Raw genomic sequence first — 13137 nt, 5'->3', positions numbered from 1 at the left:
GGCGCCATATAAATAATGAGAGAACATAACTGCTCCCCCTTTTTGATGTACTATGAGATATAAAAGGCAATTCCTTCCCTTCTTGCTACAAAAAATAAACTCAGCATACAGAAATACAATATGGTTTTCTGTCTCCTGTTCAAGGAAAAGTAATTTTCTGCTACAATGCATTTTTTACTGCTACTGCTCACTGGATTTGCTCTGTAAAGATGGTTGCCAAGCTAAAGTTGTTATTTTTGCCACACAGTTCCTGCCTTCATGATTTTAAATGACGTAATTTGCTGGTTTTGTGGTAGAAACCTAAGAAAGTTAGTTATTTTAATGATTTTTAATCTGCATTGGATTTAAATACAGCCTACAATATGTGAGCCCAGAGGAGATGATTTTTTTTAAAAGCAAATTTAATCTAAATTGTCCACATTATTGTGCGAACTGATGAATGTGTTGCCATTTTAATATACCCCCGATTAAAACCTTGGTTTCAAGGATTATGCAAAAACACAAATTTGGGCCTCTGCCAACCCACTTCCTGAATATTAAAAAGTATTTCTTCTTATAGAAATCCAACAGGCAATTTCTGGTCTACTGATAACATGAACTAAATATGCCCCACGGTTTAAAATAACAGATTGAATGCCACTTTGAAAACAGAAATAGTGTTGCTGCAGATATGAGCAAGAACATATCAGATAAAGATCTTGGGTAGCATTTAGTCCAATGCAAAGTGAACTTTATTATGAAACAAACCTATTGAGGAGCCAGATAATAAAAGTTTGTATGTGCATGTAGATAGATTTGATATTTCTGATCATCCTAAAACAACAGCTTCTTGTGTTCAGGCATCTCATGTCACAGCAGCATACTGCTAAAGTTCCATCAGTCTGGCATCATACTGTTGTACTCTAAGATGGACAACTTGTTTCCACCAGGCTGACATCCTCCATCATTTCAGAGATGCTGTATGTGTATAGTTTGCAAAGTGGTTTGGGACTCTTAGGCACGTATGGTATTATATCTACATTTCTAAGGTTCTTCTTATACATTGAAGATCAGCCCATCGAAGCGCTACATTAATACCCTAATCATATCTTAGCATTCTTCTTAAAACATTATTTTCATTTTACTGGACATATCTTTTCAGAGGGAATGTTTAAAAATAATTTAGGAGAAAAGTAGAAACACACTGTACCATCTGCCTCAAATTTTTTCATTGTTTTTAAAAATCTTTTCGTGTCCAACTCTGACTTCTTGAAGCTGTCTAGAGCTCTTCCTGAACTCCTATTTCAGACCCATTCCCCAATTCCTTAATCCCCGAAGGCCCAATCATTGCATTCAACAATTTGGTTAGCCTGCAGTCAATCTTAGATTATTTTAGGAAACATACTGAAACAGTTTAACTTTAAAAATATCCCAGGTTTCTGGTGAAAGGTTACTGAAAGGAGAACAGAATGGCCAAAGAAGGCCTTTTAAAAACTTTTTTTTCTTCTTTTTGAAGTACACACCTGCTTCCTAAATTCAACAGAGCTACACTTGCAGGTGTGCATCGTTAACGTTTTATTTTCTAGAAGAGAAAGCTAAAACTGAGATCATATCCAACTCCTGACTCAGGTTTTCCACTAGAAGGTAAAGCATGAAAGGAGTTGTACCCATCCTTTAAGAGCTCGGAGGGAAGTAGTTGAGAGTGGGCGGGTGGCTGGCTGTAGGGACAGAATGGAGTTTAAAACCTCCTGAACTTTAAGTGATATATGCTTTTAAAGCCTGATATATATAGATTTAAAAAACAAAACATCTGTTAAAAAACTTCTATTTTAAAACCAAGCTTTCTTCACACTTTTTACTGCATTTTTTATGTTAGATGGCTATTTTACATAAGTTAGAATACTAACCTATTTTATTTTCCTTCTTTCTCCAGCCTTATTCTTCTTAACATTCATCTCTCCAGGTTCACAAACTGTGAGGTTTCTCTTGGTTCTTATCTCCTTATCCAAGTGATCACTAAACCTTGAGTCACTTTCCTGTTTCACACACACACACACACACACACACACACCCCTTCATTGTCATCACTACTAAAACCCTTGTTCTCTGACTTAAGAAATCTCTCACTTTGATTACTATATTGTTTATATTGTAGTAGCACCTACATTCACTGTAATAGGCACAGTGCTAGGAAATTTATTATAATCAGAAAAAAACAAAAACAGAAAAATTCCCCAACTTGGCATTCAGCCGAGTGCTAAGGACCCTAGCATGCTAATATAAAGCCATGAATTTCAAATATTTAATATAATATAATTTGACTAAACAGAATCAATGGTGGAATCATATTGCAAGCAAAATTTAAGAACACGCAAAAAGCCTATTTGTGAAACAAAAGCAAAAGCCTTTTTTCCCCCCAGTGAGATCTGGTGGTGGAATGAGAAGTTCAAGAGGCTGTGACAGAAAATAAAAAGTGTTTTAAACTTTGACAAATGAGGCTCCAACAGCAGGATTTTCAGTAATGTAAAACATCCAAAAAGACAACAAAAAAAGGGGTGGTAGCCACTAAGCCTAAAGCCATGGGAAGCATATATAGCCATCTTGAAATGAAGGAGGGTTTAGAAAAATACACAGAGTGGCAAAGATCTTCAATAAGAGAACTGAAGACATCAGTGAGATCCAAGTCACTAAAGATGAAAGTGGCAATATGTTGATCAATGAGAAACAGATTAATGAACAGTAGAGAAATAACTTTGAACCGATTATGAATGAAGAGAATCTAAAAGAAGCATGCCAAATGATAAAATCAAGACAGGATCTGGTGGCACCAATCATAGGAGTTGCAGAGGCATTGAGCAATATGAAACGTGAGACCTCTCAGCCCCAATAGCATACCAGTAGAAGTGCTTGGGGCAAGTAGGTCTGAACATATTGACAAAACTGTTTCATAGCATCACGAGGACTGAGAAGATGCATGAACAAAAATAAAAAATTACTACCAATATTTAAGAGAAAAGGCTACATACAAGAATGTAGTAACTACTGCAGCATTAAACTCACGAGCCACATGATGAAGTTCTGGGAAAAAGTTATTGATAAAAGACTTCAAAGAGAACTCGAGGTCAGGACAATCAGATTTGACTCATGTCAGGCAAGTCAACACTGGATGCTATCTTTGCAATAAGACTGCTTGTGGAAAAATATGGAGAGAAGAGGAAAACCCTGCCCACAGCATTCATTGATCTTGAGAAGGCTTAAGACCACGTTCTGAAAGAAGTCATCCCAGTGATGCATGAGAATGAAACAGATACATGAAGGCTGTATCAGACTCTTCCAGAACATGTCTGAGGGTCCTGTTACCACAGTGAGAAGACAAAGTAAACAGTTTCTAATAAGAGTCAGAGAACATCAAGACTCGGTACTTAAGCCTTTTTTTATTCACATTGATGCCTGATGCACTTACAGAAAACATTCAAAAAGGGGCACCTTGGTGCATGCTTTTTGCAGATGATGTAGCGCTCATGGAGGAGAGCAAAGAGGAAGTGGAAGACTGAAAGAATTCAAAGGTCACTCTTGAAAGAAACGGCATGAAAATCAGCAAAAATGAAAGAATATATGGTCTGTAGATCTCATGATACCTTGCAAGAAAACAATGAGACTACGTCTGGGGAGGTCAGGCACTAACAAAGGTACAGCAGTACAAGTACCTAGCTTCAAGTGTACAGGATAATGGTGAACTCAACAACGAACTTATAATAAGCAGAATAGGAAAGAAATGGAGAGAGGTGATCTGCAATAAAGAATGCCTATCAATTGAAAAGTCAGGTCTACAAGACACTAATTAGGCCTGCACTTTTGAATGGCTCTGAATGCACAGAGGAAGTGACAGGAGCAGATCTTGAATACAGTGGAAATGATGGATGCTTGGAGTTACAAGAATGAAACACATTAGGGCAAGTGTGAAGGTGGTATCAGTTATAGAAAAGCTTAGATGTTTTAGGCATGTGAAAAGAAGATCAGAAGAATATATAGGAAACAGGGTGTTCAGCTTAGGAGTGGAGGGTAACAGAAGAGTTGGAAGACACAAAATCTCGATGGACTGATGGATTTCATTCAAAACTATTTGATTAGCTGCAGAGTTTCCAAGGAACTGCTTCAAGACAGACTGGAATAGAGTGGAACTCTAAGAGTCAATGCCATATAGATAAAACTAAGGCTAGAAGCAAAAGAAGAAAAGATATACTATTCACACAAATACATAGCACTTTTTGCTTAAATCTTTCCTGCCACTCTGGTACAGCCCATTTTCTGTGTGTCAATCACTTCCCCTGTCCCACCTAAAGTTTGCTTCTCTCACAAATTGCGGTTACAGTATTTCCTCACTGGCAACTTCTCCACAACTTTTTGCATTTCAACCATTGTACCAAGTATTGTATTTCTCCAAAATAAGCTATACACTCTTCAGGACACGGAACTTCTCTTTTTAAGTCTTTTTAAAAGTGGTCTATTTATTACAGTATATAAATAACAGTACTTTATGCAAAACTAGCAAAGTTTTAGTACTCTAACTGAAGTGAACAATGTAATAAAGTTAAATATCAACAAGATAGCTAATAAGAGAAGTGCATGGGAGGGTTAAAACAATAAATTATCATGGTTTGTAACAAAGAGTTGAAGAACGAAATTAGTTTCAATCCCTCTCATCAGAAGAAAATACCTTTCCAATATGTCATAAAGTGTCCATCACAGGTTAGAAGCATTTAGGACCCTGCATAAGAATGCAATTCTCCTCTTCTGACTCAGCCTGATGCCAGGAGATCAGAATTTTGCATAAAGATGGAGGGCAATTACTACCCATCTATGTAGCTCAAAAGCTTGTCTCTCTCACCAAACAGAAGTTGGTCCAATAAAAGATATTACCTGTCTACCCTAGTCATGAAAGATAGGCAGATTTTGTCTCCAACCAGAATTTAAGGAGGAAGAATTAAATGTATTCAATTTATTCATAAATGATCTGGAGAAAGGGGTAAACAGTGAGGTGGCAAAGTTTGCAGATGATACAAAACTACTCAAGATAGTTAAGACCAAAGCAGATTGTGAAGAACTTCAAAAGATCTCACAAAACTAAGCGATTGGGCAACAAAATGGCAAATGAAATTTAATGTGGATAAATGTAAAGTAATGCACATTGGAAAAAATAACCCCAACTATACATACAATATGATGGGGGCTAATTTAGCTACAAGTCAGGAAAAAGATCTTGGAGTCATCGTGGATAGTTCTCTGAAGATGTCCACGCAGTGTGCAGAGGCGGTCAAAAAAGCAAACAGGATGTTAGGAATCATTAAAAAGCGGATAGAGACAGGGCCGGCTCTACAGTTTTCGCCGCCCCAAGCAGCGTGCCGAATTGCCGCCCTGAGGGGGAGGGGCAGTCCCTGTGCCCTTAGGGCGGCAGGCGCGTTTCCGCGGCAGCTTCTATGTTTAGCTGAAGCCGCCCCGGACAGCTAAACATAGAAGCTGCCGCCGAATTGCCGCTGCCGCGGAAACGCGCCTGCCGCCTTAAGGGCACACGGACTGCCCCCCCCCCCCCGCGCGCGGCGGCAATTTGGTGCGCTGCTTGGGGGCAAAACAAGGGGGACTGATTAAAGAGGCTAGGACTCTTCAGCTTGGAAAAGAGGAGACTAAGGGGGGATATGATAGAGGTATATAAAATCATGAGTGATGTGGAGAAAGTGGATAAGGAAAAGTTATTTACTTATTCCCATAAGGAAGTTCTTCTTCACTCAGCGCACAGTCAACATGTGGAACTCCTTACCTGAGGAGGTTGTGAAGGCTGGGACTATAACAGCATTGAAAAGAGAACTGGATAAATTCATGGTGGTTAAGTCCATAAATGGCTATTAGCCAGGATGGGTAAGGAATGGTGTCCCTAGCCTTTGTTCATCAGAGGATGGAGATGGATGGCAGGAGAGAGATCACTTGATCATTGCCTGTTAGGTTCACTCCCTCTGGGGCACCTGGCATTGGCCACTGTCGGTAGACAGATACTGGGCTAGATGGATCTTTGGTCTGACCCAGTACGGCCGTTCTTATGTTCTCATAAGAATTGAAATGGGTCTCTGGATCAAAGAGGATAGAAGTGGAAATGAGGAGGTTCTGCAGGAAAAACCATAGGAACAGCTGAACTTGGGGGAAAACTTTAGCTCGGGTTTCTGTTTTATTGTTATTGCAGTTACTAATAAAACCAAACCCCAGGAAATGTGTAAGTGTAGATCATACACAACTTACGTTTACTCTGATCAGAGCAGGTAGGGAACCTCACCTACAAAAAAAATCAATTTTTTTTCTTTTTAACCTATGAAGCCTTGAAAGCAAATTCAGCAGATCACATATGTCTAGAAATTCAGGGCCCAATTCTTGCACCCTTACTCACATTGAGTAGTACCTTATTCTACAAACAGCCCTATTTATGAGAGTAGTAGACTTGGACTTTTATGTATTAATATTGCTTTTCTAAATACACAGATGCAACAACTGCCAAATTTAACCCTTTTTAGAAGTGTTGTGGGATTACATACAGTCCTTCTTTTTTTAGGCTACCATAGATTAGAAGGTAATTTTAGACATCACTGAAGTCTTGCCAAGTGCCTAGTAACCAGCAACGAAGTGACTCAGCTACTCCATCTGTGACACTGCCAGGAAATTTTATTCCAAGCAAACTAAAGTGCTGATACCTTTATCACAGTATTTGTGCTCTAACGCATGGAGGTCAGGCAGCAGGTGTATGCAGTTGATGCAGCAGTAAGTGAAGAAATCCAAAACCACCACTTTTCCACAAAGGTCTTGGTACAGAGAAATGGGCCCTTCAGTGTTCAGCCACTCTAGATCTGGAATTTAGAAAACAGAGGCACTCAGTTAATTAAAGAATGAAAGAACAGATGACAGTGTTCAACATTCTTGGTACTTCAGTAAAATTTAAAAACATAACTTTCTATGCAAACAGGAAGGCAAGCCAAAAATCTTAGAGATGGTAAACATGTTTTCATGATCTGTATTTTTTTATAATTAATTATTTAAAAGGAACATTAGAACAGTGTACAGTTAGAAATCTAACTTAAGCTAATGATAATCACAGATAAACCTTAGAAACATTCTAAGTGGTTGGAATGATCCTCAATTACTCCAAGTTTTATGTTAGTACCAAACTCTTTCCAAAATGTATCATTGTATTTTTTTTAAGCAATCTTCTTGATCATGTCAAGAGTTTTATGAATCAGTTTCTTCCTAATAACCTTTAGCAATTTATGCTGCTGGAGGGTTTCATGGGATACATTCAGAGGAAGATCATCAGAGTCCACAACATCCTTGACAAAATTAAGATATTTAGGCATCATATCATGGAAATCATCAGTGATGAACACTCTCCAGACATACAACTTAATGTAATCACTCTTTTTGGATCCATATTCATTAAATAAGCCCCATGGAGCTGTGGTGGGAATAAACAAGATAGACTTGAATGTTACATCTCCTTCAGCAGTGAAGTGAATATAAGCCAGAGGATTTGCAAAACTCAACCCCATGAGAAAGTCATATAGATAACATATCTGTATTTACATCAAGCAATGAACAGATAGTTATAAATAATTGATGTTAGTAAATTAAGTACCCTGCTGAACTTTGTTCTTAATGTCTTATAAAGATGTAAAATCTCTTACTGAAAGAATATTTGAATAACCTGTGCTATGTTTCTGTTTTTGTTCCCTCTTAAATTTACTGTAACAATATTAAATGACAGCTATAAATACCTGTTTGCATACTCATTTCCAATAATAAAAGAACTACTATTCCAATAGGAAGTGACTTCACAAGGTGAGATCGGAAGTCAGTAACAAAGCTAGGAATAGAAATCCTCTCTCACAATCATATGCTCTAAACAGTAGAAAACACTTCTTTTGAAAATACTAAAGATCAATATATGGGTGGGATTTTCAAGAGAGCTGAAGTGATTTAGGAAAATAAATTCTATTATATTTTTGAATGAGACTTGTGTTCCCAAGCCACTTAGGCACTTCTGAAAATTCCATTTTATGACTGTTTCAACAGACTAGACTCTCCTCAGCCCATAGGCCCGAGGACAATTTTGCTATTGAAGTCAATAGGAGTTATGTCTTTTACTTCACTAAGAGAAAGACGGGGGCTTAGCTACATATTTACAGCACTGGTAACATTAATGGCACTTATTCACATAAGTTAAAAATAGTCTATTTACACTACTAGATTATTAAAAAACCTGCAACAGAATGAGATTTATACTTTATGGCATTTCTCCTTCTCTCACTGGAGTTAAAGTATCTTTCATGAATTGGATACAAATATGCAGGAAATAGAAAACATTTGCTATTTATTTGTGCTGCTTTTCAGGCCCTGACAAAAAGCACAGGGGAGCAGGATTTACCTACGAGTGACTAGCCGAAGGTGAGCTTGCACATAAGTGGCAGAGCTGAGAATGGAATCCAAGAATCCTAAATCTAGCTAGCAGCTCATATTGCCTCATTAGTCACAAATCAAATACACTCCCAGGATGGATAATTTAATTTTAACCTATCCAATGCTGCTTTTTCAATTTTATACATTTAGGCCTCAACCCTGCAAACTCCTCCATATGGTAAGGTTGCCAGGCAGCCGGTGCTGGTCGAAAGGGGACCCTGGTGGCTCAGGGCTATTAAAAGTCCTGCCCAGCTCTGAGTGGCTCCCTGGAAGCAGCTGGCATGTCCCTCCGGGCCCCTAGGCGCAGATGTGATCAGGGAAGTGCTGCCCCCGCCCCCAGCACCAGCTCTGCCCCAGCCCTGAGCTCCGTCCCACAGCCAAACTCCCTCCCAGACCCCACCTCCCTACCCCAGGTCGAAACCCCCTCTCACACCCAAACTCCCTCCCACAGCCTGCATCTCATCCGGTACCTAACCCCCAGCCCAGAGACCCCTCCCACACCCTGAACCCCTAATTTCTGGCCCCACCCCAGAGCCCGCACCCCCAGCTGGAGCCTTCACCCCCTTCTGCATCCCAATCCCGTGCCCCAGCCCAGTGAAAGTGAGTGAGGGTGGGGAAGAGCAAGCGATGGAGGAGCGGGGCAAGGGTGTTTTGTTTTGTCCAATTCGAAAGTTGGCAACCCTACTATACAGGTGGACCCCTCTAACCTCAGAAAACCCCACTGAGTCACTATGGCTCTGTGTAGGTAAACCCTCTTGCAGTATTTAAACGTTGATGCATAAAAGGCAACATGGAAAAAGGTACAGAGGCATACCTGTGAGAACCTGACACGCCAGCATGTGAGGCTGGTATCTCTGACTTGGTATGTGGGGTGTAAGCAACATAAAAAAAAGATCAAAGACAAGTAGGGAGAGGAAGAGTTGTGAACTGTCTTTAAATTGAGAACAAGAACTTGATGCAATGTAACAGGGGAAGCTCAGGAAGGAATCAGTGAGGCAGTCACAGTGATCAACAAGGACAAAATATGGGTACTGAATCAGATATACTGGAGATAAAAACAGGTCTTTTCATAAATAATTAAACTGCTAATAAACTTCTTTATTCTTATTTTCTTTTAAGGTAGCCCAGTTCCCAATCTAAGATCTGGGAAAGGCTGGGGATAATCTGTCAAATTGTCTCAACACATACAACAGAAGGAAAATGTGGAAATGGGGGGGAAAGAACAACCTAAAATTGGAGCTTAAATTATACAGGACTAAAGTCTCCTCTCAAAGCTGAACAAAAGATGGTCTGACATTTGCTCTCACTACATGAGAGCTGCCATTGACAATAACGGTATCTTGAATATCTGACATGGAGATCAAAGTAAAGAATTTTGCATTAGTTTGGTATTAGACGGATAGGCATGAAGGGGTTTTCATTTAAATACTTAAATAGAACATCAGGGCACGAATATGGCATCATCCTTCAGGATTTGGGAAAAATCCTGAAGCAGTCCTTAAATCTATTATAGAAAAAATAGGAAAGGGATAGAAAATAAGACAGTAAATATCATATAAATCCATGGTATGTCCACACCTTGAATACCGGGTCCAGTTCTGGTTGTTCCAGCTCAAAAAATATATTAGAATTGGAAAAGGTACAGAGAACAGTTTAAAAAAAAAAAAAAAAAAGAGAGAGAGAGATTAGGGGCACGGATCATCTTCCATGTGAAGAGAGATTAAAAAGACTAGGACTTTTCAGCCTGGAAAAGAGATGATTAAGGTGGGATAGGGAAAAAAAAGCCTATAAAAATCATGAATGGTGTGGAGAAAGTGAATAAGGAAGTGTTATTTATCCCTTCATGTAACACAAGAACGAGGGTTCACCCAATGAAATTAAGAGGGAGCAGATTTAACAAACAAAATGAAGTACTTCATTTAAATCCTAGTCAATCAGTTGAACTCGTTGCCGGGAGATATTGTGAATGCCAAAAGTATAACTGGGTAAATTCATGGGGGTAGGTCCATCAATGGCTATTAGCCAAGATGGCTAAGCCTCTGACTGCCAGATGCTGGGACTGGATGGCAGGGGATGGATCACTTGATAATTGTCCTGTTCATTCCCCCTGAAACATCTGGCATTGGCCACTGGCAGAAGACAGGATACTGGACTAGATGGACCCTTGGTCTGACCCAGTAATGCCTTTCTTATGTTTTCTATTCAAAATAATAAAAGTCACAGACGCTCCAACAGTTTCCTGGTTAGCAAACAATACTATTATGTGGCTATTAATATTATCTTTAAGTCAGCCAAAGGATATTTAGGGACCAGCATATGCAGTTTTGCAAAAGCATCTGAAGAATTACTAGCCCACATACAAAGATCTACTTGCTGATCCTTACCATAATGACAAAAACTCTAATGCAGTGGTTCAGGAGCCAAGTTAGCAATCAACGTTAATCAAAAGAGCTGCCACAGTAGTGTGAATTCATTGTTTACTATATAGTCATATTTAAACAGTATGACAGGGAAAATATTTAGTTTTTATATATTATTCTCACAGCAAAATGACTGGCCAAGTATTATTATTTTATCAGCTACAATTGGTTAATAAACATAGCAAAAGCATCCTGACTGGTTAAGAACTTAGACTGGTTAATAATTAAATCACAGAGTGTTTTAATATGTGCTGCAAAGAGCCACTGGAGACACATTAAATAGTCACTTGTGGTTCACAAGCCTCAGTCTGAGTATCAGTGCTCTAATGATATTTTACCCAGCCATTAGTACTTGTGAATGAACAAGTAAAGAACAAATGAACAAGTAAAGATTTGAAGAGATGGTTTAAGATCTGCTGTCTCGCAAACAACCAAGGCTACAATTTTTAATATGTTTTACCACAGTTTGAAAACTTGGAGCTGCTTTCTTTTTGACTGGGATGGCAACTAACACAAAATGGGGCATTTAGGAGAAGATCAGAGGAGATCCTGGAGAAAAACAATTTAACAGATAAGTGTCTTTCTTGCTACAATATTTAACACTTACTATTTTACTGAAGTTTAAGTCTTCAGTATCAAAGACATGAATATCAGTAAAAACATTTTAATTCCACTGGGTTGGGGTTTTTTCATTTTTTTTTTTTTTACATTTTGTCTCTAAAGAGACACAAGTGTCAAAAAAAGGTAAACATTTATTTGAATTAATAAAGAAGTTAGGACAAGTGATTAGAGCAAGGGATTTTACACCCAGCCTCCTGGGTTCTGTTCCCACTTAAACATGAGGATCATTATACTACCTACCCTACTATTTCTTGACTGCTATTAAGTCAAGGACACCGTAACACACAGGGAGGTGTAGACACATAATATACCAGATAACAGTACTGCTAACCAACCCCCAGCATTAAAAACAATGGGGAAGACCCCCCCCTCCAAAATCATCAGAGAGGCTAAAAATAATTTTTAATGGTGTTCTGTTTATTTACCTTTTGACTGGAGCCTTTGATTCACATTTCTTGCAACCATGAGGGTGAAAAATTTTTCATACTTTTTAATGAAAATCTAAGATTCTCAATTAATAATCTGATTCCAGCAGCTAGGGCTTAAAGAGAAACACCAAACATTGAAATACTGACAATAAAATTGTGAGAGCTGGCAACACTAAAGTCTAGAGCATTTTTATCTCAAGGCAATGCCATTGTGTTTGCTTAACTTTTTATCCTGGAGACTTGTCTTTATTCTACAGCTAGGAAAACGGAGGCCACAACGTTAAGCAAAACTGCTCATGATTAGGAAAAAAAGACAGAACTAGATGAAGAGAGAAGAGGGATGAATACTCGGAGTTTCCTGTCATCCAGTCCTGTGACGCTCACATACCACCCGCCTCCTGGAGAATACAGAAAGGGGTGAGGTTAGAACTCAGGGCTTCTTATCTCCCAGCCCTGCACACCCAGAGAATGAATCATGGCAACTGATTTTCTTACACCAGCCCAAGTCTCTGGGTGCGATTCCTAGGGCCGTGGTGGCACGTGCCAGAAGCAATTTGGGGGGAGGGGGAAGGGAGATGACAACAACCCAGAGCTGCCTGTCGATGTCGCGCTACAGTAGGGTGCCACCCCACCGCCCCGCAGTCCGACGGCACCAGCCCCCGGCCCGGGGAAGGGCCCAGCCCTCGCCTATCACCCACCTCCTCCAAAGTCGGGGACCTTGAGGTCCTGCTCCCAGCTGTCCACCTTCCTCAGGTACTGGTAGACCAGGTTGTCCTTCTCCTGAGGGGTGAGGGCGTCCAGCAGGGCATACTCCAGCTGGGTCTGAGCAGGCAGGAGCCCAGGGAGGCCGCCACCCGCCGCCATGTTGTCTCCCAGCCTGTCCGGCTCTCCAGGAACAGACACTGTTTACTAACCTGCCTTTTGCTCTCAGCATATTCGACACCCACACCTTCCATTTCTTCGAACGATAGGAACAACAACAAACGGGGGGTTTTTCTTTAAAAAATCATCAATTTAAAATAACAAAATGCATATATTTTAAAAGCAAAACAAACGTTTGATTTTTGAAAAGATAAAAACACCCTTCATATTCCCAGTAGCATATTCGTCAAACAAAACAAAAAAATCGGAGAAGGTGGTAGTTTTGGCTCTGCAGATTCGACGCAGCACATTTGGTCAGCCAGTTATTGAAAAAAAAT

The 13137-nt window shown here is 39.6% G+C and overlaps 1 protein-coding gene across 3 annotated transcripts in view; it reads right to left on the bottom strand.

Moving 5' to 3' along the window:
- NHLRC2 (NHL repeat containing 2) overlaps positions 1 to 13137 on the bottom strand; it is a 58493-nt gene that overhangs the window by 41381 nt on the left and 3975 nt on the right. The window contains exons 1-2 of one of the 3 annotated variants that reach the window (XM_039547195.1): positions 12637 to 12862; positions 6714 to 6866 (exon numbers count right to left, since the gene is read on the bottom strand). In XM_039547195.1, the coding sequence (XP_039403129.1) occupies positions 6714 to 6866; positions 12637 to 12802 (319 nt within the window). In that variant the 5' untranslated portion in view covers positions 12803 to 12862. Of the gene's footprint in view, positions 1 to 6713; positions 6867 to 11935; positions 12114 to 12636; positions 12863 to 13137 lie in introns of those variants that run through there. The other 2 variants (XM_039547196.1, XM_039547197.1) reach the window with 2 other exon arrangements.

Source organism: Mauremys reevesii, linkage group 7 (genome assembly GCF_016161935.1).
Source record: "Mauremys reevesii isolate NIE-2019 linkage group 7, ASM1616193v1, whole genome shotgun sequence".
NCBI lineage: Eukaryota > Metazoa > Chordata > Testudines > Geoemydidae > Mauremys > Mauremys reevesii.
The sequence above is the reverse complement of the archived record's forward strand: the minus strand, read 5'-3'. Positions and strand labels throughout refer to the sequence as shown.